Source organism: Eptesicus fuscus, chromosome 15, assembly GCF_027574615.1.
Source record: "Eptesicus fuscus isolate TK198812 chromosome 15, DD_ASM_mEF_20220401, whole genome shotgun sequence".
NCBI classification, from domain to species: Eukaryota; Metazoa; Chordata; class Mammalia; order Chiroptera; family Vespertilionidae; genus Eptesicus; species Eptesicus fuscus.
Genome location: NC_072487.1, coordinates 77,712,014 through 77,739,168, shown reverse-complemented (window position 1 = coordinate 77,739,168; position 27,155 = coordinate 77,712,014). Strand labels below are relative to the sequence as shown.

The window sequence follows — 27,155 nt, the reverse complement described above, 5'->3', positions numbered from 1 at the left end:
CTCTCCACTGCCGGCCAGTCCCGCCGGCCACGGCAGGTCCTCGGGCAGCGGCCCTCCTTCCCCCTCCCGGGCCACGCTGCCAGGCCTCGGGCTGGGTCATGGCTCCGCAGCCCGGGGCCCGCTCTGCCACCATCCCCCACACACGGGCCCCGAGCCCCTCACCCACTCCACCCCGTCTCCCGCGGGACCCAGAGCCTGAAGACTCCCCGGTGCGGCCGGGGCGCGGTCCCCCTCGTTCCCCTTTCATATCCTCGGCCTTTATTTCAGTTCCCGCCGGAGCCGATGGGACTTACTCAGATAACCTCGCCCACGCCCCAGGGCCCTGCTCATCCCTCCCGGCCTCTCCCCTACACCACGCCCTTCCTCCCGATCGCACGCAGGCCCCCCTGCCCCTGCACCGGCTGCCAGGAGGCCCTCGCCCACGGCAGACCTGGGGTGGGGGCTCCGGGCCTCCACGCACCGAGGTCTGCGGGCTCCCTAGGCCCCGCCCCTGCACAGCCCACTGCAGGCTCCCCCCCCCCCCCCGCCCCTGCACAGCCCACTGCAGGCTCCCCCCCCCCCCCCGCCCCCGTGCACAGCCCCGGGGTGCCAGGCCGGGCGGCAGGTCTGCGAGCACCAAGCTGGCGGGGCTCTGAGGGGTAGGCACCCCACTGCCCGGCTCAGTCTCGGCTGCCCTTCCGTGTGCCCGCAGCCAGCAAGAAGGGGGCGGCGGCTACACGCCAAACAGCCAGGAAGGTGGCCGGGCGTCCTCCTCCATCCCTCGGCCTCCGCGGCTTCTGGAAGGCCAGGGCACCTGCGGGCATGGGACCCTGCGCTGACCCCCAGCCCCGGGTGCAGAGGGGTGACGAGGTCGCCCCGGAAAGCCAGCGAGCTTCACCGCCGTGCCCGGCTAGACAGGCCCAGCAGCCGGGCCGTGAGCGGGGGCCACGCGGGCCCGAGCCCGGGCACCCCAGCAGGGAGGCGTCTGCTGCACCCCGACACGTCTGCCCGGCGGGGTCTGGGCGGGGGTACTGAGGCCACAGGGCCTGGGATGAGCAGAGACGGGAGGGGAAGGACAGGCCCAAGAAGGGGCCGCTGAGGGGACGTGGGCCCGGGGAGGTGGGTCGCAGCCTGAGGACACGGACTCCCCACCCTGCAGAGGAGGCCCTGCTGGAGTGGTGACCTCTGAGGGCCACGGGCTCAAGGGTCAGCCAGACCCAGGCTCGAACCCAGGCGGAGGCCGCCTCTCTGAGGCTCCGCTTCCCAGAGATGAGGGGGCCATGACAGCGCCTGCCCCGGGGCCACGTGCCGCCACCGAGGTCCCGCAGGGGCCCCGCCCCCACTTACCTGCGGGCTGCCGGTGCCGAAGCCCAGCGTGGGCGTGGTGGGCACGGACAGGGAGTGGGGGCCCATGGGGGAGCTGATGACGGAGAACGGCGGGCCCATGCCGCTGATGGGCGAGTGCAGCTGTCCCGGGGAGCCGAGCGGGGCGCCGAGGCCGGGCCCCAGCGAGGGGTGCAGCGAGGGGGCAGCCATGGAGCCCCGCCCCGTGGGCGAGCTGAGGGGGGAGCTGTTCACCTGGGTGGAGAAGTCTGCAAGACAAGAGGCACAGGAGGCGGTCAGGACCCCCGACGGGCCTGCGACCCCGGCCGGGACCACGGAGGAGAGCAGGCCGGGCGTCCATCCCCTCCACCCCGGGGCTCACCGACCCCAATTCCCAACCACACGGGTGGGCCAGGCCGGGCAGAGGGGCGCGCTCCCTCCAAGGCACGCGCCCGGCCTGGCTCGGCCTTCGGGCTCAGGGGCTCCGGGCAGATGCAGGATGAGACCTCCTGTCCAGCAAGGAGGCCAGACGGCTGCCACTCGAACCCTCAGCGCCCCAGGCCTGTCCACCCAGCATGCCCGGGAGCCAGAGAGCCAGCCCCCTGTGGAGCAGAACCGACTCCCTGCCCGGGGCCGACGGGAAGGAGGACCTGTGTTCTACACCTGCCTTGGCCGGCCACGGCCAGCCCCGGGGGCCAGCTGCTCCCCAGCCCAAGGCCTGGGCCTGCTCAGGCCACACCAGACCACTCCTGACTCCTAGGGCCCCGCGGGCCAGGCCTGGGGGTGGCGGCTCGGAGGGACGGGGAGAGGCAGGACCTCCCACACCCGCCTCTCATCTCAGGGATTTCAACGCCCAACCAGCGCCCGGGCGGCCTCCCACCCGGTCCCCGCCCTCGTCCCCGAGGGCTGGGCAGCAGGAGACGCAGCCGCACTCAGGTGGTGAATGCCCGCCCGCCCGGGGCCTGAGCAGGAGCGGCTGGAGCCCGCAGGATGCCCGGCCAGCCCCGCCCGCTCTGGGCCTCAGCCTTCCCACAACCCGGCCGGCGGGCAGCGACCAGCTTCTGAGAAGGCCAGGGGCCATGGCACAATGGGGAGTCCCGTCCCCACACCCTCGTCAGGGCACCCCCCCAGCTCGTCCGTCCCCCCAGCTCCTCCGCCCTCAACAGCCGGGCAGCCCCTCGACCCCGGGACGACTTCGACTCCCTGAACCTCAGAGCGTCCCGGGGCCCAGAGCGGGAAGAATCGCTGCGCACGCCCCGTCCCCCGGCCCCCTCCTCCCCATCGGTCGCCGAGGGGACACGCAGCGTCACGCTTCAGGACGCCACCCCAACCAGCCCAAGGTCCAGGCCCTCCCCCGGGGCCTCGTGCTGGGCGGCCCGGGCACCCTCAGCGGGGGGGTCCCGCGGGAACCAGAGGCTCCGAGCCCCGCCGGCCGGCACTCCTCCCGCTTCCCCTCCGAGAGGTTCACTTTCCAGCCGGGCGGGTCCGGCCTGGGGCACCTGCCTCCACCGCGAGGGGCTCTCTGCCCGCGGGAACCCTCGCCGGGCACTGAACTGGGACACAGAAGCGTGAGGGAGCCCCGGCGAGGGCGGAGGGGCGCCGCGGGGCCGCCTGTTCGCCATCCGCTCCCCGGCCCTCGTGTGGTCCGAGGCCGCCCCGGGCCGCCCCGGCGGACAGGCACGTGACCGTGAAGCACCTGCATAGCCCTGACCACCCCCACCCTCCCCCCCGTGACAGACCAGGAAGCCGAGGCCCTGGGGCGGCACACTCCCCCTGGGCGGCACCACCGTGTGCCCCAGGCCGCTGCTGGGACCCCGGAGTGCCCGCCTCCCTGCCCGCACGCACCCCGGGCTGGAGCCCTGAGCCGCCGGCGGACAGGCAGGGCCCTGCAGAGGCCGGGGCTGGCCGCCCCCTCACGGGCCGCACGGGCCTGCTGGCGTCCAGGTGCGAGAGGAAGGGAGGGTAGGCGCGTGTTGCCGACCTCACCAGAGCCCACGCTGAGGCAAAGGCGACCTCTGGGGTGTCTGCGGAAAGGCTGGCCATGGGGGGGGTGCAATCCCAGAAGCCAGTGGGCCTGGCTGCCCTGAGGGGACGCCCATCTTCCTTCCCAGCCTGGGACTGATGGGCCGAGGGCGAGGGCACGCCGGGATTCTCGCAGCTGCCCCGCCCGCTCCACCCCCGCAGACAGTCCGGGGCGGGGACCGAGGCCCCTGAACCCGGGGGGCTGCTGGCCGGCACACAGCTGCAGGGACCCTGGCGGCTGAGCGGGCCGGGCCTGAGCTGCGTCTCGTGTGTTTGCTGCTCCGGGGCAGGAAGGGGAGGGAGATGCAGGAGAAAGCTTGGCCGGAAGGAAGGAGGGAGGGAGGTGACTGCCAGGCTGCACCCCAAAGCTCCCCCAGGTCCCCAGCACCACAGCACCCAGCCCAAGTCAGAGCCCCGAGGAGGGGAGGCCGTGAGCGGGAAGGGGACGGCGGGCGAGGAAAGAGCGCGCAGGGGCTGCGCGAGGAGGGGGAGCCGGGAAGGAGCCCTGGCCTCTGGGTCAGCCCATCCCATGAGGGGCCTGGCTCCTCGGGCGCACCCCCATCCTGTGCACCCCAGGGTCAAGGCTGCAGCCATTACCCAGACAGACTGTGTGAGCCCAGGGCCCCGCAGGCCTGCCGTGCAGGAAGGCTGGCCCAGGCCCCACGTGGCCTTCCTGTTTACAGACGGCCACACAGACACAGGCTGGGAGGCCGGGTGACAATGGCCGGTGTTTTCTGGAGTCTTCTGCAGACACACACTCTGGCCAGGAAAGGAATGTCAGGCAGGGCCCTGCACCCCTCGAGCCGCGGCCCCGCCTCCTCCTGCTACCGCTGTCCCCACCCACTGATAAGCGGGCAGCGATGAGGCGATAAGGTTCTTCTGAAAAAGTCCTACTTGGGACTCGCAGGGACTCGTCACACAGGCTTATCTGATCTCTGCTCCAGGCTCACAGCCCGGACCCAGCCCACCGCCCGAGGGGCGCCCGGGGCCTCTGACCGAGGACAAAACCCAATGGCCACGTCTGGGACCTCAGCACCTGGCCTCACCAGGCCCCAAACCCCAGCACCTCACCCCCTTACACCCCGCCTGCCTCCACTGAGACCACCAGCATCGGTGGGACTCGGGGGAGGAGGCTGGGAACTCAAGGGACCTCCAGAAAGAGACAGGCCCTGTCCAGACAGAGGGACGCCTGGCAACCCCGACGCCAGCGAAGGGACCTCACAGGGCTGCCGGAGTCAATCCGGGAAGGCAGCATGGAAGAGGTGGTAGACAGATCTCTTGGCACAAAAAGTAGTTGAGGCCACAAAACTGACTCTAAAATGCAAAATACCCAGAGGCCAGAGCGGAAGCCGAGAAGCAGAGGGAATGGCGAGAGGCCGGCCCTCGGCAGGCTCAGGGCAGCGCCGGGCCGAGGGTGAGGGTGAGGGTGAAGGTCGCACTTAGTAAGCTGGGGTGTAGAATATCCTCACGGTGACTGAGGGAACGGCCGCGTGGAGGTGGCGAGTTCCCCGCGACGGGTGTCTGCCAGCAGAACTACCACCACCTCGGGAGCTGCCCATCAGGCCCTGGGAGAGGGGCGGGGTGTCCCAACGGACCCAATTCCTGAGCTGGACAGGCTCCCCCCGCACGCCCCCCAGGACCCGCCGGGCCCCGCAGCAGGAAGCCGGGGAACCCCCGCCCCCTCCCTTCCTGCCTCTGCCTGGCAGGCGGGGGAGGTGGGAGGTGGCAGGAAATGCCAGCCACGTGCTGCTGGGGGGGAGCCCCGGACTCAGCCCCTCCCGGCAGGCAGGGAACCCCTAGTTCTTGGAAAGGGGACCTCAGGTCCCCCTAGGCCCTTCTGAGTTTGCAGAAGCAATGAGGGCAGCAGGTCCAAGCAGAGCCCAGCGGGCAGGGCCGGCCGGGGCCACACCAAGGCGCAGGGGAGGGGCCCACGGGGCTGGAGTGGGCCAGGAGCGTCCAGGAGGGGGTGCCCGGGGGGGGAGACGGGCACAAAGGGTCAGAAAGGCCCTCTCGGAGAGCCAGCCGCCAACAAGACAAGGACCGGCTGGGACATAAGCACCCGCCCCACCCCTGCATCTGTGCCCCTGCCTGGCGCGCCCCCAGAACGGAAACCCTGCAGCGAGGACGCCCACCGCCGGCCCCCCCTTCCGGAAGGCTGCTTCCCCTGCCACCCCAGGAGGAGAAGTGGCCGCCCGGCGGGGACTGCGGTGGGACCACGGCGCGTCGGGGTTTGGGGGAAGCCGGGGTGGTTGGAACGGCGGGGGGGGGGGGGGGGCCCTCAGGAACTGAGGCCGGCAGGCACGTCCCCGGCGGTGCTGGCCCTGGTGCCAGGGGGCTCCGCCAGGGGTGCCGGCTGTGAGCGGGATGCCAAGAGCAGGGCTGCGGGCAGGGCCTGGCAGGGTGGACTCACCGCCGGTGCCAGCTCCGGCCTCCCTGCAGAAGGCGGGTCAGCTCGGGGGCCCGGCCCTCCGACCCCGGAGCAGGGCTCACCCCCGGCCTCAGCGGGGTCGGTTTACGGCTCGAGTGCTCGGGCTGAAATTTCAGCTCCTCTGCGGTCACCTTGCCCTTTGCCCAGCCAGTGGCCCCAGCCCCCCAATCTCAGCCCCGGCCAGCGGTGCCCTCTGGGTGACCAGGGGACACCCCAGCCTGCCTCCCAGAGCCTGGGCCTTCGAGGAGGGTCAGAGGGGTGCAAGCAGGCAGCCACAGGGCCCCTGGGAAGAGGCCCCCAACTGGCCAGAAGGGATCCAGGCACCTCCCTCTGCCAGGCCCAGCCAATCGGTCAGCTGGCGGGGCCAGAACTCGGGCCCCACTCCATATGGGAGTCCAGGCTGGCCCAGACGCACCCAGGCCCGAGAGGAGGGAGGAGGGAGGAGAGAGAAAAGAGGGAGAAAGAAGGAGTGGGGGAGAAGGAGAGGGAGAGGGGGGAGGGGGAGGGAAAGGAGGACAGGGAGAGGGGGGAGGGGAAGGGGGAGGCGGCGCCCAGTGAACCAGCACATGCATCTCCTTCATCCCTGCCCCACCGGCCACAGGAAGTGGCCGTAGGGAGTTTCAGCCCCGGGACACCGAACAGGGCTCACCCTCCACCTGCTTGGAGACCACCACTCACCCCTCCAAGCGCTGCTTCCACCTGCCCCCAGGCCGTGCCCAGACAGGTGCCCAGGGGCCAAGGAGGGGGAAGGCGGGCTGGACACCAAAGGACAGGCAGGACGCACTGACCACCGCCATGCCAGCCCCAAGGTCACACGGGGTCCAAAGTGACCGGGGGCTGCAGAACCAAGCCGGCCACGGCCCTGCCCAGGGCTTGAAAAGGGGCGGGTGCTCACTGAGAGTGACCCGCTGGGCAGGCTGGCCACTGCCGCCATGGGCCCAGGCCCCAGGCCCCAGGCTCCGGTGGCGCACAGACCTCGAGGACTCGGGAATGCCAGGCCCGGCTCGGCGTCCTCAGCCGCCGCCCCATCAGGAAAGCAGGGCCGCAGCTCTCTGTCCCGACCCCAGGAGCAGCGCGCAGCGGACTCGCTCCCCTGGGGCCCACCTCTCAGCCCTCTGCCCCTGACACCGGGGCCTGGATGGCAGGGACCCCGTCCAGCTCCCCTTGGAATCGGCCCCCAATACAGGGTCAGGGGCTGGCTCCAGGCAGGAGCCTGGGAAATGAGGGAAACGAGGGGGCAAAGTGAAGGCGAGGGGCCTGGGTCCTACCCGAGGCCTGTGGTCCCTGATCAAGGAGGGCATGCCGCAGCAACGACAGCCAGGGGGCTGGACCCCAACGCGAGGAAACCAGATAACAAGGCAGGACCTTCACCCAGAGCCCTCCCCCGGGGCCTCCAGGACCTCCAGGTCCCAGCCTGGGGCACCAACCCAAAGCCCTTGCGTCCTGACCGACCTCACTCCCAGGGCAGTGGGCACACACCTGGGATGCTCCTCATGGCCAGGCCCCATCAAGCCCCAAAGGGTCCAACCAGGGAAATACGCTCCGTAATAGAGCTCAGGGCAGGAAGATGGCTGCACCGGCATCCAGTGAGCCCTCGATGACAACACGTCTGCACCATCATCACCATCATCTTCACCTTCACCATCATCACCATCACCTTCACCATCATCATCACCTTTACCATCACCATCATCACCTTCACCTTCACCATCATCACCATCACCTTCACCATCATCACCTTCACCTTCACCATCATCACCATCACCATCACCATCACCATCACCATCACCATCACCATCACCACCTTCACCATCACCATCACCATCATCACCACCACCTTCACCATCATCATCACCATCACCATCATCATCACCTTCACCTTCACCATCATCACCTTCACCTTCACCATCATCACCATCACCTTCACCACCATCATCACCATCACCATCACCATCATCACCATCATCACCTTCACCACCACCATCATCACCATCATTATCACCATCACCATCACTATCATCACCACTATCAACATCATCACCATCACCATCACCACCATCACCATCACCACCATCACCATCACCACCATCACCATCACCATCACCACCACCACCATCACCATCACCACCACCACCATCACCATCACCATCACCACCACCATCACCATCACCATCACCATCACCACCATCACCATCACCATCACCACCATCACCATCACCATTGTCATCATCTGAGCAACGCCTTGCCCTGCCCACTGACAACACAAGGATGAGACCCAGGGAGACGGATGGGGAGACTGAGCAGGCCAGGGCTGGTGAGGGGCAGGGGGAGGAAGAGAGCGTGGTGCCCAGGGTAGCAGCCGCCCTCGCTCAGCCACTCGTACAACCCGGGCGCTGTGGCTGGGCCCAGTGCTGAGGGGGAGCGGGGGCCCCGCCAGGAGGAAGGTGTGGCCAGGAGGGGCCGCCTGTGACCAGTCATCCGGGGCCCGGGCTTGGAAGGTGTTCGGGAAAGAGCCGCGGAGTGGTGGACCCAACGCACGGGACTAGGGCCCTGGCAGGAAGCTGCCCCACCCCGTGCCCACCCTACGGAAGCCCACGGTCCGGGGTGTGGCCACAGCCTTCACACCAGGCCCAGCCACAGTCACCAAATGCATCGGCACCACCTTCCCCTCAATTCCCAGTGGACGCTGCCCCCCCCCACCCAGCTGGCGGCACACTGAAGCTGGGGGGCTCTGCCTAAACCACCACGGGACAGGTGAGGAACCTGCTCCGAAGCCACATCCACGCCCCAGCTCCTCACAGCTTAGGGAAACGTGCTGGGGGGGGGGGGGCGCAGGACAGCACACACACTGGCCAGACCCCAACCCTTCCCTCCCGGGGTGCAGCCGGCGGACACCCCGGTCTGCTGCCGGGCAGCTGGCCCGGGCCCCTGCTCAGTGGCGTAACCCGGGCTGCGGTGGGCAGGGGCAGTCAGCCCCAGGCCTGCGGGGACCCGGGAGGCGGCGCAGGCGCAGCACGGGTGGCTCAGGGGCAGGCGCAGAGCAGGGAGGCGCTGAGATTGAGCCGCGTGATGCCGTCACAGCCCGGCCTCGCCGAGGGGCGACGCTGTGCACAGGGGCCCGCACCGCCCTGGGCTGTGCGTCTCCCCGAGGACAGAGACTCCGACACGGGACACGTCTAAGTAGCAGCCCTGTGACGTGTCTACACGTGCGCACCACGCCGACCCTCGTTACAGCTCTGTCCATCCCGCAGGTGAGCCGAGGGGCTCGGGAGGCAGAGGCGATTCCCGAGCCAGAGCAGGAGCCGCCAGCATCCTGCCTGCTGCTCCCAACACACTGCGCCTTACAGAGAACCCCGTGCCCAGCCAGGGAGAGCGGGCAGTAGCGGCCGGCGGCGGTGCCCGGCGGCGGTGCCCGGCGAGGGGCCACAGAGCGCAGGGAGCTGGGAGCACGCTCACCTCTGAGGCCCGCAGGGCTCCTGGCGCAGCGGCCTCCCCTCCAAGCAGGTCCCCTGCTCTGCCCCGCACCCCCGGGCGCCGGCCCCGACGGTGCAGGAGGGTGGGCGGAGGGGGAATTCCTGGTGAAACCCCGCCGCTCCCACAGCAGCCAGGGGCCCGGCCTGCGGCTGGTGGGGCGGTTTCTCTTTAACAGGAAAAGAGACGATTCTCCTTTCGCTTTGAGCCGCCTGCTCCCCGGCCGGGCCGCCGCCCGCCCGCGGCTGTCGTGGAACGCCCGTGTTCTCGCCCGGCAGCTGTTTCTCTCTTCGTTTTCAGCGCATCCCCTGCGGCTCGGGAGCAGCTCGCAGACAGGCCACAGCCCGGCCGCGCCCCAGCCACCTGCGGAGGAGCGGGGGCTCGGGAGGCGACGCCAGGCGGCGGCCAGTCACGTCCTGGAACGGCCAGGGAGGGGGACGCTCGGGGCGCAGCTCCCGTGGGCCCAGCATGGCTGGCTCCTCCCGGGACCCCGCGCCCTCCCGCTGCCTGCGGAGATGGCCGCTTGGAGGACAAGCACATGGCGCTCAGAGCCGCCAGGCCGTGCCCACCCGGGGCCACGCGGTGGGGGGCCGGGCCCCGCCAGGCGTCCACGGAGGGCAGGGGAGCTGCTCCGCTCCCACGGGTTCGCGGAGGGCTGCCCGAGACCCCCGCTGCCGAGTGCGTGGGCCCTGGGCCCACGGCACCCGCCCCTGGCAGAGGCAGGCTCGCCCACGGGCACTGACTCAGCCCGTCATGCGCGGGGGCCGGGCTGGCGGGGCCTCTGCAGGCGGGAGACGGGGCCTCGCCCGTGAGACAGACCGAGAGCGGAGGTCTGCCCGCCGACAGGGGCTTCCCCAGCGCCACGGGCCTGGCGCCTCCTCGCAGGGGCGGGCCTGCGCGGGGCTCCCCTGGGCCAGCACAGCGGCACCCACCTCCCACCCGCCCAGCCTACTGCACCCAGCCTGCCTGTCACCCCCACCCGCTGAGAGCCCTGGGGCTCTGCACTGAGACCCCGGCCCCCGCAGGCCAGCCGAGCCCTCACTGCTGGGCCACGTGACAGGATCAACTCCCCACCTCCCACCCAGCCACCCTGGGGACCGGCTGTGCCAGGCTCTGCCCTCCCCCGCCCCCTCGGGGTCCCTGGCAGGCACGGGGCAGGTGGATGGAGGGACTGCGCTCTGCACTGAGGAGACGAAGGTCCAGGGGCCGGGGGTGCACCCTCGGACCCAGAACCTCCACCCCCATCCTCACGGGACATCGAACCACGTCCCCAAGTCTCCAACCCAAGGCCTCACTCCTGACCCAGCTGGGGGTGGCGGCCAAGGGGCACGTCTCCGGATGCCGTGACAGCGGAGGGAACCAGCCGCTGACCCCGAAGACATGAGGGTGGGCAGGTGCGGTGGGGGTGCCCCAGGACCCGGGATGGGGCTGCAGGGGGCACCATGGCAGCACCCAGCAAGCCACCCAGCCCACAGGGCCTCAGGCGGAAGGCGATGGGCAGACTGAGACCCCAGGAGGGCCAGGCGGCACGCCCCGGGGGTGCCCACAGCCAGCTCAGCCCGCCCGCCCACGCCCAGCCCTCCACGGGCACTGCCGGGACCTCCCACCGCTCCCACCTGCACCCCAAACCCCAAAGCCCTGACCCGCCCGAGGCCGAGCCAGGGCCCCTCCCCCGCCGCCTGGCCCCCTGCTCTGGCGGCCTGGGTAGGCGCCTCCGCCCTGCAGTCCCTGCCAGCGCCCCGTCCTGACCCTCGCGGCCTTGTCACCGTCCACCTGTCCGGGTCCCACCAGCACCCTGGGGGTGGCTAAGGCCGGGGCCCACGTGGGGAGGGTGCAGGAACAACTTCCATTGCTGGCTGCTATCTGAACGCCAGGCACAAGGGATGGGGCAGGGCTGGGGGCATCCGCCCCGGTAAGTCAAGCGACCAATGAGTGGCCCCCGTGGCAGGGCCACCCCCCTGGGGGCAGGCAGCACGGAGCCTGGGGAGCAAGCCCAGCAGCAGCCCCCAGCTCTCAGACCCTCCGGAGAGTGGGGGGCCCTTTGGCATCGGGCAGAGAGGAGTGGGACCCAGAAACATGCCTCAGGTCTGCAAACCCAGTTCCTGACCCACACGCAGTCCGGGGAGCAGCAGCCCCCCGAGTGGGAGACTCGGCCCCTCCGGGGGACACACAGCCGCCAGAGCCTGGGGAACCCTGAGCACCTGCCCCGCGAGCACCCGGCTCACCTGGGCCGCCAGAGACAGGACAGCGCGGACCCCTCACTCCATCGGGCGCCACTCCCTCACCAGCAGAGCTGGCCAGGCGCGGGGCCGGCGCACAAGGACCCGGGGTCAGCGAGAACTCCTCACGTGCCGACGCCACACGTGGGACTCACAGCAGACACCTGCTCGTGGCCGGCGGCCGGAGTTCATACACGACGCTGACAAGCTGTGCCGGGCCGTTTCCCAGAGAATCAGCGGGAAAGAGGCGGCAGGCAGGGGCCCGGGCACACCCAAGGTCAGGCAGCCAGCAGGCAGGCGGCGTCCAGGCACCGGCCTCCTGCACGAGGCCGGAGCCACCATCCCAGCGAGGCAGGCGGCACGTCTGCAGGACCCGGGGGTGTGGCCCAGCCGCCAAGGGCCCGGGACCCCCCTCCACACACACACACACACACACACACACACACACACACAGCAGGGCCTCACAGCCCAGCGTGTCTCTGGGTAAAAGCACAGGATCGCAACCCGCTGTCACGCTGAGCGCCTGGCCTGGAAGTTTCTTTCTGCGCCCATTTCACAGACAAGGACGCCCAAGCCCGGAGCTGCCGTGCCTGTCCGGGTCCCGGAGGCAGGGAGACGGGGCACGCGTGTGAGGTTCTCGCCCACGAGGAGGAGCTCCCGGAGGGATGGGAGCCCGAACCCCTCCAACACCCCACGACAGGAGGACCGAGCCCCAGCCCAGCCGGGGAGAGCCCTCGCGCTCACGGCCCCGCGCCTGGGCGAGCCTGGCGGTCACCGGCCTGACCGCAGAGCGCCGACGGCGGAATTGCGCCGAGAAGCCCAGCGCGGGCCCAGGTCCCCACCCGCCGGGCTGGCCGCAGGACAGTGTGGGGGCCACACACGTGGGGGCCTGTCCCGCATCCCTGACCCACAGAGCGGGAAGCCTGGAGGGGTGTCGTGGGCACCCCGGCCCGTCAGGACGGCACGGCGCCGGCTGGCGCCTGTTCTCCTATTTCAGGTTCCAGCTCCACAGCCAGGAGGTTCCCAGAGACACGGCGCAGCCCCGCACGGCGTCCACCCCGTCCGCACGGCGCGAGGGAGCCGGGCCGTGGGCCCTCCGCGGAGATGCCGGCCAGGAGCCTAGGTGTGAAGGGCCGGACAAACCAACCCGGGGACGGGAGCCCTCATCCCGCACACAGGGTGAGCCCGGGACCAGCTCTCACCTCCCGCACACAGGCCTCCGCCATCCCCTCCCCCTCCCCACCCCAGGGAGCCGGGCCGAGACCCAGGGGCCCACGGGCTCCGGGCTGTCCGTCATCCGCCTGCCCCAGGGAGCCCCGGCCCCACAGCTCCTCTGACGCTCCAGACACGGCGCCCAGGAGGACGGGGGGTCCACGGCACCCTCCAGGGAGACCGTCCCGCCAGCCCAGCCTCAGTTTCCGCACCTGGAAAGGGGAGAGGCAGACCCAGGAGTCTCCGCAGAGCGTCAGGCAGGGAGAGGAGAGCAGCCAGCCCCCTCCCGGCCGGAACCGCTGGGGAGGCCACGCCAGGGCCGGCCGGGCCGGTGGTCCCGGCCTCAGGCTGTGAGCGAGAACCAGGACACGCACGAAGCGCCTGGCACGGCTGGGCGCCGGGCGCGTGCCCAGCAGCCATGACCGGGCATCGGGAGGCGTGCTGTGAGGCGATGTCCATGCCCGGCACCTGGCCTCCCAGACAGACCCGCCATGAGCTCCACACCCGTGGGCAAGACCCCGCCCCCGCCCGGCCACGCCGCCCGAGCCCCCCGCCCTCACCTGCCAGCCAGCTGCGGTCGCCTGCCCGCCAGCCCAGGCCGCCTCCCGAAAGAGCGGCCAGGAGGTGCAGCCGCATGGCGAGCGCGGGCGAGAGGTCCCACCACGGCGCCGGCCCCATCGGCCCCCGGCCCGCGGGCTCGGGGTCCCGCAGTCTCCGGCGGCGATGCAGGGTGGCGGCTCGGTGGCGGCGCCGGCGAGGAAGGAGGCAGGGAGGAAGGAGGCCGGGAGGAAGGAGGCCGGCTCCCCAGGCGCTGGGAGCTCGTCAGGAGCGAGTGGCGCTCGGGCTGCCCGGCGCCGAGTTCCCCTTTCCCGGCCCGGCCGCCCCCGCACAGACACCTGCGGCCACAGGCGGCGCCCATTGGCCGGGCCCAGCTTCTTGGAAAAGGCCAGGGACCGGCTCGGTTCCTCCACCCGAGCCACGCAGTCCCGGCGGCGGGCGGGCCGAGCTCAAATCGTCTCCATGCCGGCCAGCTGCCTGGCTGCGGCCAAGTCGGGTGACCTGGCGTAAAATTGGGGTGGGGGGCACGCCCCCCAACAGTGCCAGCCGGCGCCCAGGGACGTCCAGCCATTACATGCACGGTGCTCGGCCCGGCCTGGGGTGGGGCCGGGGCCCTGGGACAAGCCCAAGTGGCGCTATGGGAGGTCGCATGCCCTCGGCCACCGGCCGCCCCGCACCCCCCGCCGCCCCACACCCCCGTGTCCCACACCCCCGCGTCCCACACCCCCGCGTCCCACACCCCCCGCGTCCCACACCCCCCGCGTCCCACACCCCCGCGTCCCACACCCCCGCCGACCCACACCCCCGTGTCCCACACCCCCGCGTCCCACACCCCCCGCGTCCCGCACCCCCCGCGTCCCGCACCCCCGCGTCCCGCACCCCCGTGTCCCACACACCCCGCGTCCCACACCCCCGTGTCCCACACCCCCCGCGTCCCACACCCCCGTGTCCCACACCCCCCGCGTCCCACACCCCCTGGCAGGAGGCATTCAGGAGCATCCTGCAGGAGGGACAGCAAAGGTGCGGGCCCAGCAGCAGGGGGAGGGGAGGGCCAGGATGGGAGGCGGGGTCCAGGGGGGGAGGTGGGGGGGGTCCAGGGGGGGAGCCAGCTCACCAGCCCGGAGGGCAGGGGCAGAGGGCAGGTCCAGCAGAGCCAGCAGCCGGGAGGCAGGGCTGAGAGGACCGGATGGGCCGCAGGCAGGGCTGTGCTGGGGGGAGGGGGCTCTGCTGGGGGGAGGGGGCTCTGCTGGGGGGAGGGGTTCTGCTGGGGGGAGGGGGCTGTGCTGGGGGGAGGGGGCTGTGCTGGGGGGAGGGGCTGTACTGAGGGGAGGGGCTGTGCTGGGGGGAGGCGCACTGCTGGGGGGAGGGGGCTGTGCTGGGGGGAGAGGCTGTGCTGGGGGGAGGCGCACTGCTGGGGGGAGGGGGCTGTGCTGGGGGGAGGGGCTGTGCTGGGGGGAGAGGCTGTGCTGGGGGGAGGGGCTCTGCTGGGGGGAGGGGCTCTGCTGGGGGAGGGGGCTGTGCTGGGGGAGGGGCTGTGCTGGGGGAGGGGCTCTGCTGGGGGAGGGGCTATGCAGGGGGGAGGGGCTCTGCTAGGGGAGGGGGCTGTGCTGGGGGGAGGGGCTCTGCTGGGGGAGGGGGCTCTGCTGGGGGAGGGGGCTGTGCTGGGGGGAGGGGCTGTGCATGGGGAAGGGGCTCTGCTGGGGGGAGGGGCTCTGCTGGGGGAGGGGGCTGTGCTGGGGGAGGGGCTGTGCATGGGGAAGGGGCTCTGCTGGGGGGAGGGGCTGTGCTGGGGGAGGGGGCTGTGCTGGGGGAGGGGCTGTGCATGGGGAAGGGGCTCTGCTTGGGGGAGGGAGCTGTGCTGGGGGGAGGGGCTGTGCGTGGGGAGGGGGCTGTGCTGGGGGGAGGCGCTCTGCTGGGGGGAGGGGCTCTGCAGGAAGCGGGGAGGGAGGGGGCCTCCCAGCGCTGGCCGCCCTCCAGCCACACAACGGGTCCTTCTTCCGGGCACAGATGTCTCTTGTGGCCCATCAGCCAGCGGCAGGCCCCGGGAGTGGGGGCGCGGGGGCCACTGCACACAGCCTGTAGCCCCCGGGGCCCCGGCAGGCAAGCAGGGTCCTCCATCCCCACCCAGGAGCCCGTGGGCCGCCTGCCCAGGCTGCAGGGGCCGAGGCTGCACGCACAGGCCCACGGCCCACGGCCCACGGCCCACGGCCCACGCTGGGAGCGGCGCCGAGGTTCTTCTGGGCACTTGGAACCCCGCTGCCCAGGACGCCCCGGTGCCGGCCGTGGGGCACCGGTGCAGCAGAAGGGGGCGGGGCGGGGCGGGCACCGGTGCAGCGGGCGGGGGCGGAGGGGGCACCGGTGCAGCGGGCGGGGGCGGAGGGGGCACCGGTGCAGCGGGCGGGGGCGGAGGGGGCACCGGTGCAGCGGGCGGGGGCGGAGGGGGCACCGGTGCAGCGGGCGGGGGCGGAGGGGGCACCGGTGCAGCGGGCGGGGGCGGAGGGGGCACCGGTGCAGCGGGCGGGGGCGGAGGGGGCACCGGTGCAGCGGGCGGGGGCGGAGGGGGCACCGGTGCAGCGGGCGGGGGCGGAGGGGGCTCCGGTGCAGCGGGCGGGGGGGGGCACCGGTGCAGCGGGCGGGGGCGGGGCGGGCACCGGTGCAGCAGAAGGGGGCGGGGCGGGCACCGGTGCAGCGGGCGGGGGCCGGGGGCACCGGTGCAGCGGGCGGGGGCGGGGCGGGGTGGGCACCGGTGCAGCAGAAGGGGGCGGGGCGGGCACCGGTGCAGCGGGCGGGGGCCGGGGGCACCGGTGCAGCGGGCGGGGGCGGGGCAGGGTGGGCACCGGTGCAGCAGAAGGGGGCGGGGCGGGCACCGGTGCAGCGGGCGGGGGCCGGGGGCACCGGTGCAGCGGGCGGGGGCGGGGCGGGGGGGGCCCCGGTGCAGCGGAAGGGGGCGGGGCGGGCACCGGTGCAGCGGGCGGGGGCGGAGGGGGCCCCGGTGCAGCGGAAGGGGGCGGGGCGGGCACCGGTGCAGCGGGCGGGGGCGGAGGGGGCACCGGTGCAGCGGGCGGGGGCCGGGGGCACCGGTGCAGCGGGCGGGGGCGGGGCGGGCACCGGTGCAGCGGGCGGGGGCGGGGCGGGCACCGGTGCAGCGGGCGGGGGCGGGGCGGGCACCGGTGCAGCGGGCGGGGGCGGAGGGGGCACCGGTGCAGCGGGCGGGGGGCTCATCCGCCTGCAGGACCCTCACAGAACGGCCAGAGGCAGCCCTGCCTCGGTCTCTCTCCAGCGCCCCCTGGCCGCAGGGCACCCCTCTGCTCACACCCCCCTCTCACCTGAAACCCAACTTGCTATGGGACCTCGCACCCCTCACCCCACCTGCTCGTAAAGGTCCACACACCAGAACCCACGCGGGTGCAGCTCGAGGCGGGAGGAAGTCCCGGGTCCGCTGGGGCAGAGGGCTCAGGACGCCGCTCCGGGCGGGGAGGTGGTGCGTCCTCCCGAGCTGACCGATCGGCGTGGGTTCTGTGCCGTGTGCAGCGGGTTTTCACAACGACACAAACCACCTCTGCGCGGCCTGGTTTCAGCAAGACCCTGGCCAGACAGTCCCGAGGCGGCTGCACCTCCCCCGGGTTGGCCGGGATCCCTCCCTCACGCCTCCCAGCTGCCGGCGCGTCTGGTTCGGCGCCCGGGACCACACCTGGAGAAGCTCATTGACGGACAGGGGCCCGGGCGGTCCTGCCCGGGGTGAGGATCCCAGCTTTCCTCCCGAAAGGCAGCCATGCTAACTCAGCTGTGGCTGGTGGTCAACCGTGACCCCCGGATCCTCCTCGGCCGCCGGAGGGCCTGGGCCGTCGGCCTGCTCTCCCGGGGCGAGGCGGGCAGGGCGGCTCCCGTGAGATCCCGGGCCCTCACCCCACTGCGTCAGGTCATTGTACCCCACAAACCTCACCCCTCGGCAGCTCCCTCCTGCCGTCGTCAGCAACCAGGGAGGGCCGTGCCCGAGCCCCGCTCACCCTGAGCCCACAGGCGGCGGCAGCCCAGCAGCACGGGGCCACCTCCTGCCTCGGCGGGGCCAGTGCTAGGCCCAGGGCTGGTCCTGACCCGCTCACAACACCCCCGGGCCCCCAGCACCCCCAACCACGAAGGTCCTACGTCATCTTGTCCCACCCCAACGTGGCGCGTCAACGACGCGAAGACCCAGCCTCTGGGCCCCCCGCGCCCCCTGCCCCCCCCACTTGCCTGCCAGGGGCCATGGGGCAGAAGAGCAAGCCCAGGTGACGGCGCAGAGTCTACCCCACTGGCTGGGCGGCCTCGGGGTGGTGAAGCCTGGACACACAGCCCCCCTGCGTGCCGACGCCTGAGCGGGGGGAGGGGGGCTCTCATAGGACCGGGCACTCTGCCTCCACCATCCCACCTGTGCCCAGAACCCACATCCCCGTGGTCACACGTCCTGGAGTCCCAGCCGAGCAAGGCCCGGGGCCTCCTGCCCCCGGGGGTCTCACCCATGGGCCCCGCCCGGGCAGGCCCAGCCAGAGGCGCTCCAACCCTTGGCAAGCGCCAGGGATGCGCCAGGAACATGCCAGGAACATGCCAGGAGCTGAGAGAACGGCAAGCAGCATGTGCCGCCTCTGGGTGGGCAAAAGGGCGGGGGCGGGGAGGGCAGCGGGGCGGCACCGGCTCAGACCAGCTCGCGGGCACCTCCCTGCCCGGCCAGCCAGCATGCAGGGACGCTGACGACGCCCGGGGTCTCCGTCCCTCGCTCCCCGGCCCCTGGGCCGAGCCGGCAGTTGGCGGGACCGGGAGGGGAGCAGAGAGGGAGGCCGCCCGCTCCTGCCCGCCGGGGGCTGCGCCCGCCCAGTGCCCCTGCAGAACGGGGGGATGGACGGTGACCTGGAAGCCCCCCCGCCGCACCCCTCAAACCGGCTGTTCCTTCCAAACACAGGGGTGCTCGGGCCCAGTCCCTGCCCCAGCTCCGCCTCCCCAGCCCAGCAACATGCGGCGGCGGCCGGGCCACCCCGGGGGACGGCAGGCCTTCTGCTCCCTCTCAGGCCTCTCACCCACCCGCTGCCCGGGACCTGCCGGGCACCCGGCTCCCGGCCCCCAGGAAGCCCCGCCCCCCCGGGGCCCCCTCGCCTCCCCAGGCCTCCCCCTCCCCATCAAGGCGCCCAGCCCTGGCCCGCGCCCGAGCCCGGTCAAAAGTAAACACACACACCACCCCAGCCTCCGCTTCCTTCCTGCGCACGCGGCCGCCGGGCCTGCCGGCAGGAGCAGCGGGGGGGGGGCGCCTGCCCACGGCGGGCACACTGGCCCCGCGCCGCTGCCCCTCCCGTCCTTCACATCCTGGCAGGGTGGGGAGGGCCGCACAGAGACCAAGGTCCCACGGAGGCCGGCCGGCCGCTCCCCCACGCCTGGTCGGGGGCAGGTTGGGAGGGGCCCGGGAGGTCCCCCCGACAGCGACGCCCACAGCGGGCCCTGCGGACCGCTGTGAGGCCACCTAAGCGGCCCCAAGCTGAAGGAGCCCTTCGCCAGCACCTACCGTGCGTGCGGCCCGGACGGAGGCCCTGCCCACTGCCCCCACTGCGAGCCGGCGGACGGGCAGAGCCCCAGGGAGGCCCGAGCTCCTCCGAGGTGAAGTCACCCCCAGCCCCCGCCCCAAGCCCGGATCAGGAAGTCGAAGACAGGCAGGCCCAGGGGGCCTCCCGCCAAGACTGCTGACCATTAGCTTGGAAACCCCAAATAAGCCCAGGGGTCTCCGCACTCACTCGGCAAGGCCAGCCCTGCTGCCGCTCTGAGGGCCGGGGCCACGGTGGGTGGGCATCCTGTCCCACACAAGCCTCGTGTCCCGCCCCGCCCAGCCCCTCGCCCTGGTCCTCAGAGCAGGCACGGTCATTCCCTGCGGGGCTTCCTGACAGACACCTCCTCCAGGAAGCCCTCACTGCCCCTGCCAGAGCAGAAAAGTCCAGGCCAGACCCCGCCCCAAAAAACACCCTCAAGAGCGGGGCCCCACCCCAAAGGTCAGGGGTGGGGAACATCGGCCCACGGGCCAAAACCCCGTGGTCTGGCCCTGCCAAGGCCTTGGGGTGAGCTAACTGAGCGTTGGACCAACGCAGCAGGCTAACGTCCAAACTGGTCGTTTCGTATGGCGCACGGACGACGCTGTAATCGCTCTCGGCAGGAAAGGGGTCCCCCACCCCGCCCTAGGTGCTAGCTTAGTCTGAGCCCATCACCCCAGACTGCAGGTCCGCCCCCCACCCCGCCCTCTCCAAAGCCTCTGCAGCCTCTGGCCTGCCCCGGCAGCTCCCCCCCCCCCCAGGACCCCCGGGACCAGGCCAGCCCACACCTGTCCTCCCGAAGGTCCGCTTTCCCTGAAAAGCTGGGCCCGGGACACAGGCTGGGCCGGCCCGGCCGTGCCGGCTGCCCTGCGCACAGCCCCTCCCGGCTTGGCTGTCTCTGCCACAGAGGGGCAGCGGGGTGCCGGCCCTCAGTAGGAGGGGCTGCTGTCCACCCTGGGCCCCAGCTCTGAGGCCCCTGACCCAGGACCGGGGGCCCTAGAGCCCTGCGAAGGCCCTCGGTCTGGCTGCTGACCCCCTGACCCAGCGGCAACGGGTCTGCAGGAGGGGCCTGGGGACACACGCCGGAGGGCCTGGCCTGGAGGCAGCTCTGGAGGCCGACCCCCCAGGCTCCCTGCGCTGCCACGCCGGCTCCCTGGACGCCCAGGGACCTCCCCCGCAGCGCAGCACCGCACTCAGATCCTATCTGCCTGCCCACCTCCCCTCCTCCCCTCCGGCGGGTTTTCCCGGCTTGAAGGTGGGCCCTGGGGCAGCGTCTGCTCCTCCTGGCCACCCAGCCTCCCAGCGGGTCCGCAGCACAGCCCGGGGGGAGGCGGGTCCCAGAGGGCTGGCCCCCTCCCGCTCTCCCGCGCCTCGGCGGTTCCCAGGCCTGGCCGGCAGCATGCCTCGGCACGTCGGCCTCAGCGGGGCCCCTGCCACCCCCGCTCCGGGATCGGTGTGACTCACGGGGCCGGCACGCCGCCTCCGGCCCCCACCTGGGGCGGCCGCCCTGCACACACACCTGCCCGGACTTGATGCCAGCGGACGGCAGGACGGGCCTGGGAACGGGTGTCCCAACACGCGGGCTGGCCACACTCGCGCCAGGAGGTGCTCCCAGGAGGGACCAGGAGGCCGTGCTTGGCTGGTGGCCTAGGAGAGGAGCCCCTTCGGGGCTGCAGCCTCCCCCGGAGGCCCAGGGCCCAGGGAGCGCCGTGGGCAGGGGCCAGGCCCGCCGCCCCTCCTGACTCACCCGCCCGGAGACCAGCCCCCGGCGCGCCCTCCGAACCCAGGCCCGGGCGCTGCCTCTCCCACGGGAGGCTGGGCTGCACCCTACGGGGCCGGGTAGGTCATTGGGCCCGTCCCCTGCGGGCCACAAGCACCTGGGTCTCCGGCTCTGGCCGTGCTCAGGCGCGGCCCAAGGCCTCGCTGTCGGAGGGCCAGTCTTGTGACCTCCGAGGACCTGGGCGGCCAAGAGGGGCGCCGGGCAGGAGGGCAGGGCCCTGGCTGTGGTCAGTGTGGGACAAGCCTCCCAGGGCAGCCACGCCTCGGCTCACAGCGGGCCTGCGACACAGATGGGCCACCAGGCCACTGGGCAGTGACGTCCCCCACCCACTCGCCACCCTGTGGTCCCACCGATGGCCAGTCCCAGAAGCCCCCAGGAGCCCCGTGTGCTGAGTGCCCGCCTCGGGACACCTGCGCTCCCTTCACCCCTCCCTGCCCCCCGGGGTCATGTGTTCCCCGCAGCAGGGGCCCACGGGAGCGGGCGAGACGGGTGCAGGGCCACCCACGCCGGCGAGGGACCGGGGAGAGCACTGCCAGGACAAGCAGGTGGAAGGGAACAGCACGCACAGATGTGGGGAGGGGAGGGGGGGCCTGGCCCAGGCCCAGGAGCTGTGTCAGCAGGAGCGACCCGGCAGCGTGGACATCTGCTGACGGAGGCCAGCGCAGGCCGCCCCACCCCCACCCGGGGAAGGCGAGGGGCTCGGCCCCGCCCAACGCCGAGCAGCCTCTCTTCCGGGCACAGGATGGAGCAGGACAATCTGACTTAAGGAAACAAAACAAAGTCACAGCCAAGGGCAGCCTGGCTCCCGCCGGCGCTCGGCTCGGGAGCGCCCGGGGCCGTGTGTGGCCGGAGGGCCGCCCGCGGGCAGGAGCCCTCTGCACTCCCGGCGCAGACGGACACACAGCCGGTCTGGGCACCCGGGAGCGGCCGCTGGGCAGAGCGAGCTGGTGGGGGGCAGAGAGAGCCCCCCTCACACCTGCCCCTGGGGATGGGCACCAGGGCACCCTAGAGCCCTGATAAGCCAGCAGGCATCCTCGTTCCCCCGCCCCCTCCCCCACAGGGCAGGCCACCGCTCTCCCTCCTCCACCTCTGGGACGGATGGCATGGTCTGCTCAGGAGGCGGGCGTTAAACGGCTGGGGGGCCAGGACCCCCCCGCCCCCGGCCAGGCGTGGGCCAGGACCCTGTGCACGATGCAGCACAGCAGCGCCTCGGAACCGAACGGCTGGCCCCTTGGGCCCCGGGGACTCAGGGCCTCGCCTGCACCCTCTGCCCTCCCTGTCATGCCCAGAACAAGGGGCGGCTGCCAGCTCCCTGCAGAGCGTGCTGCTGGCCGCTCACCCCCCTCGCACCGCCGCCTGCCCACCGTCCAGGGGACGGCGCGGGGCCAGGACCGTGGGCTGCACCCCCAGGGCGGCCAGCTGCCTCCGGGCCCCCCGCAGCCCCATGCCGGCCCTCACACCCCGCATGTGTTCAGCTCCTCGGGGCGACGGGGCAGGCCCTCCCTCAGCTCCCGGCACCGCCCGCCCGAGGGGGCAGGACACGTCTGTCTGGACAGCAGGAGCCCGTGGCGGGGAAAACACACACGTAGGATCTAGTGAGGGATCAAGGCCCGAGTAAAGGTGCTACCTGGCCTGGCCTCCTCGCTCCCCGAAAACCCGCGCGGGGAGATGGCACTGCGGACTGGGGTGGAGACCACGCCGCGCCGCGCCCGCCGTCCACACGGCGCGGGCCAGGCTCCCCGGGCATTGAACAAGCAGGTGGGGAGGGGGAACCTGGATCCCCCGGACAGTGGCAGCCCCGCCGCGTGCGCCAGAGCAGCCAGGGGCGTGAGTCCGGCCGCCGAGGCCAGAGCCCCACACGGCCAAGCGCGTTGCCGGGCGGTTCCCAGTGAACGTGACGGAGAGCAGCGTCCCGCCTCCTGCGGGACAGACAGGACGGCGGCCGCGTGGACGGGCTGTGAGGACCGGCCGCCGAGGGTCAATGCAGCGAGTCCAAGAGACCACGCGACAGCGGGGCCCCGGGCGACGGGCACAGACGGCGGCTGCGAGCACACGGCGCCCCCGAGCAGGGAGCTCCGAACAGGCCCCACTCTGGGCCTCAACCCCACCCACACCTGCCCCAGCCCCACTGCCCCCAGGTCAGGCAGCCCCAAGGACGCGCCGTGACCCCGCGCTGGGGGCAGCTCAAGGTCATGCGGGGCGGCAGCCAGCTCAGCCCGTCGGTGACCCCACGACCCGTCTGGCTGAGGACCGTACTGCCAGCTCGCCTGCCGCCCTGGGAACGGACAGCTGGCTCCCGTGGTCCCAGCTCGGAAGCAGAGGGTTTGGGGTTCTGCGCCCCAACAGTCCAGGTCCCGGTGCAGCCCCTCCCTGCCCCTCCCACCAGGCCACGGGCTCCAGGAGCACCTGGCAGCCGAGGTCAGGAGCAGGGCGAGGCCCCGCGGGGACGGCCCCTGCTGGACGGGGCGCCGCCTGGACCGGCTCCTCCAAGCCCCGCAGCATCGCTGTGTGCAGGGCTGAGGCTGAGACCACGTCCAGCCCAAGGCCACACAGCTGGTCAGGGACAGGCCAGACCGCCAGCCCACGGCTGCCTGGGCTCAGGGAGCAGGGCGGGCGGGGGCGGCACCGGGGAAGGGGGCGGAGGAGGCAGGGGGGGGGGCTAACAACAGGGGCGCGGGAGGCCTGGCCAGTCCCACCAAGGGGCCAACCTCTTCCTCCCCCAACAGAGGGGGGCCCTCCTTCCCACGGGAGATCCCAACAGCAAAGGAAACCGAACGCATGCGCTGGGGTTTGTGCAGAGACCGTCAGAGCCGCGTCGCGCGCTATCTCCGCCCTCGGAGGAGCGGGGGCGGGCGCGGGGCTGGCGCTGACCTCTGTCTGGCTTTGGGAACAGAGCTGAGGGTGGGTGATTTGGGGGTTCCTCCTTGGGTGGGTGTTTTACACAATCTCCGGGTCTCCCTGGTCCGCCGCGTGCACAGACCCTCTGGGGAAAGCTCGCACCAAGCCAACCGCAGACTCGGTTCCTCTAAGACCCACCCACCCCAGAGCCCTTCACCCCCTCCCCCCCGCCGCCCCCAACCCCAAGCTGGAAGGCACCCAGGGGGCCAGAGCTGTGTGCTGGGCGGTAAGCTGAGCCGGCCGACCCAGCAGCCCGTGCACAGGGTCCTGGGCTGACCCCGAGATGAACCGGTTTGCTCTGGGCCAGGGCCTGCCAGCAGCCTGCGCCCGCCCGCCCGGGACCCGCTGCGTGCAGCGTCCCCGGCAGCCTGAGCCCAGAGCCCCAGGAGGGCCCCTCCGCCCCCTGCACGGAGCTCGCCCCCGGCCAGAGCCCGACGGCGCCAGCCCAGTGCCCAGCAGCCGCTGAGACTCCCGGCAGGAAGGTCTCCTGGAGTGCCCAGGCCAGCCCCGGCCACGGCAGCCGCCCCCGCTCACCGCCTCGCCCGCCCTGCAGGCTGCCGTGCCCCAGGCCTGCCCACTCTCCAGCCCAGCCCTGGGAACCGGGTCACTTCCAGGAACACAACAGCTCCCTCGCCTCCAGGCTTGGACACGCAGTTCCTGGGCCAGAAACTCCCACTAAGCATCTCCAACCCAGTTTAAACACCTCCTCCAGGGAGCCCTCCTGACCCCCAGCCAGGACACAGGCCTCTTCTACTGCACACCCTCTGGGAGCACTCGCCACGCTGCAGGTGCCCCCAGCCTGCCCGTCGGAGGCTGCCAAGGTCTGGGGACCCTGAGGGGAGGAGCCACAACTGGTTCATCGGGCATCCCTGGGGCCTGGCACACAGCAGGTGCCAAAGGCAGGCTTACTGAGGGGATGGATGGGTAGGGGTAGGAGAGCTGGGGTTCACCACAGTCCTTAAGAACCAGCCGAGCAAGCACCAGGTTTCAAAGAGACCCCAAGGCACGAGCAAGCTGTGCAACCACAAGCAGGTTAAACAGCCTCTCTGAGCCTGTATTTCCTCTTCTGCAGAGAGATGTCACAGACAAAGGAAGTGGCGAGGAGGGGTGGGTCAGCGGCCACGAAGCTGGCCTTTCCGCATCTGTCCCCACAGGTGCTGACCATGGGTGGGGAGGTGCAGGGGGCCCCCCGCCAGCAGACCTGGGTTGATTCCTGGCCGCATGACTCACGGTGGGCGGGGCCACAGGCATCTGACTCAACCCCGCTTGGCCTACGTGTCCTCGTCCTCAAAAAGGGGACAGGGCCTCGTCTCAGCTCCCCTCCCACGTCACGTCACAGGGTGCTTGCTAGTGGGACGCCTACCCCCCCTCGACCCCCGGCACTAAGGACAGGCAGGTGAACCGGGCCGCCCGTCCCGTCAGATAGACGGACAGCCTTTCCCAGGAGCCCACAGGGCCCATCAGTGATGCAGCCGCAGAAGGCGGAGCGGGGGCAGGAGGGGAGGCATGCTGTCCAGGTGCAGATATCAAGGAGGGCTTCCTGTAGGAGGCACTACCCACCTCCCTCCAGCTACACCGTCCCCCAAACCACACCTGGACACGCCATACACAGGCCAGGCCTCTATGCACGCCCACCGTGAGGTCAGCCGCCACGCCACTGCGCCCGGGAGGGCGGAGGCAGATGACGGGGACCCCTGGCAGCGGAGGCACTGAGACTGGGGTCCAGCCCACCGCCCGGCCAAGGACCACGGCAAACAGCGCCGCCTGTCCGGCTGCAGGGTCCTCACCGGAAAACGGGCTGGCGGGGCTGCCCGAGGACCCACGTGGCGGGAGCCGAGCACCGTGCCCGGCGCACAGTGGGCGTGGCGCTGCCGCAGCCGGCAGGCAACCGCCACGGCTCCTGGTGCGCTTCGGGGTCACCCCCCCCCCCACTGTCATTCCCAGTCCCGGTGGAGGCGCGGAGACCGTGGCTGAAACCACACTTCCTTCCCGCCGGCCACGAAACCCGTCTTACTTACGGAGCGCGGGTTCCGACGCCCTCTGCACTGGCCCGGCTCCCCCTCCCGCTCAGGCCCCGGCCCGGCCCCTCACCCTTCCTGGGCTCCCGCTTCCTCACCCGTAAGAGACTGTCTCCAGGCCGCTCCCCCGCTGACAGGCGGCAGGCGGGCGCCATCGGCGGGCATGGCCACAGTTCCCAGAACCCAGGCCCCACCCAGGTGGGGACCGGGCTGGGGTCTGCAGCAGCCCTCCCAGGGGAGGCGTCCTGAGCCCCTCTGGGCCTCCCCTCGCCCAGACAGCAGGTTCCAGAAGCCTCCTCCACCAGCTCCACACGGAGGCCTCCAATTCCCCTCAGTGACCAGAGAGCCCCAGCTACTTGCCTGAAGTCACACAGCTCAGAGCGGCAGAGCCGACACGACCTTTCCCACCGTCCCTGTCCTCCCAGCCTGGCCCGCAGGACCTGGGGAAAGGCCTTCACCACCCAGCAACCTGGGCACGGCCCGTCTGTGAGCCCCCCTCGGCCTCTCTGGGCCCCGGGTCCCTCCTCTAAACACAGTGTGCCCGCTGCAGCTGGTCCAGGTGCCAGGCCCCAGGCTGGCCAAGGCAGAGGGTCGCTACCCAGTGCTGGCTAAGCTCCCGCCTCCATCTTCTCGATGGGGGATCAGCCCGGTACGAGACCCAGCCCTGGAGGGCGCAGGGGCCGGGACCGTGGCTGCCACCTTCGGCCTCCTGACTGGCATCTGCCCACCACGCTGGCAGGAAGTCCTTGGCCTCCGGGCAGCAACGTCACACCCTCCCAGGCCTGGGTTCCGATCCCGCCCTCCACGCCAAAGCACCTGACCTCCCTCACACGGGCAGGTCACGAGGGGTCCGTGGGCCCGAGTCATGTCACCCTGCCCCGGCGTCACAGCCTCCGCCCCGCCCCGGGCAGCCGTGGGGAAGGAAACGGAGCCGGGCACCCGAGAGAGGCTGGGCCGGGCCTGGCACCCAGGGCCCGGACACCCAGTCCTGTGACGGGCCGGCAGGATGTTGGGAAACCCACGAGCCCCAATTTCAACACCGCCAGCCACGTCACCAGCCGGTTTCCACACGCAGCAGCGCGGGCAGGGTCGCTGCCCTCCGTCTGCCCGCCGCCCGGCTCCAGCCCCCTCCGCCGCCCCCCACTCGGGGGAGGGCCCTCGTCCTCAGGGGCACACAAGGGGGGGCCACTTCGAAGGTGCAAGCCCCCCCAGCCTGCTTCTCCCGCCCTGGGCCCGGCTGCAGGCCAGTGAGCCGGGGGGACAGGCCCAAACGGGGCCACCAGGCTCTGCTCTGTCTGCACCCCGAGGCCTGCAGGAAAGGGGCGCTCTGGAGAGAGAAGGGCCCTGAAGCTGCCTCCTGCCCTGGGAGGCGCGGCCGCGTCGGCAAAGGTGTCCAGCTAAGGGCACACACACACTCCCCCGGCCCCTGCCGCTCGCCTCACTGCCCCCCACAGCCGGTGGCCCACCTGTCCCGCCGAGCCGGGGCCTGCACACTTCCGCTGAACTTCAAGTGCAAACAGAGCGGGGCCGGGACAGCAGCCACCACCCACGGCCACCCCGAAACGGTCCCCTGAGCGCCGAGGGCAGCCGGGCCCACGCTGCCCGTGGCCTGCACTCCTGGTCCCAACTCCGCTGTGCATGAGCCCAGGTCCCGCACGCCGCCCCCCACAGACCCTCGGGGCCCCGCCACACCACGGGCTC

At 72.1% G+C, this 27,155-nt stretch overlaps 1 protein-coding gene across 8 annotated transcripts in view; it reads right to left on the bottom strand.

Annotated features, from left to right (window-relative positions):
* The window catches only part of RXRA (retinoid X receptor alpha), a 79,706-nt gene that overhangs the window by 17,343 nt on the left and 35,208 nt on the right, over nucleotides 1-27,155 (bottom strand). For 4 of the 8 annotated variants that reach the window (XM_054727291.1, XM_054727292.1, XM_054727288.1 and 1 more), the window contains exon 2: nucleotides 1,327-1,571. The exons of 1 other annotated variant lie outside the window; for it this stretch is intronic. In XM_054727291.1, coding sequence (XP_054583266.1) covers nucleotides 1,327-1,571 — 245 coding nt within the window. Of the gene's footprint in view, nucleotides 1-1,326; nucleotides 1,572-3,921; nucleotides 3,930-9,208; nucleotides 9,227-26,275; nucleotides 26,294-27,155 lie in introns of those variants that run through there. 3 more of the 8 variants (XM_054727295.1, XM_054727296.1, XM_054727297.1) reach the window with 3 other exon arrangements.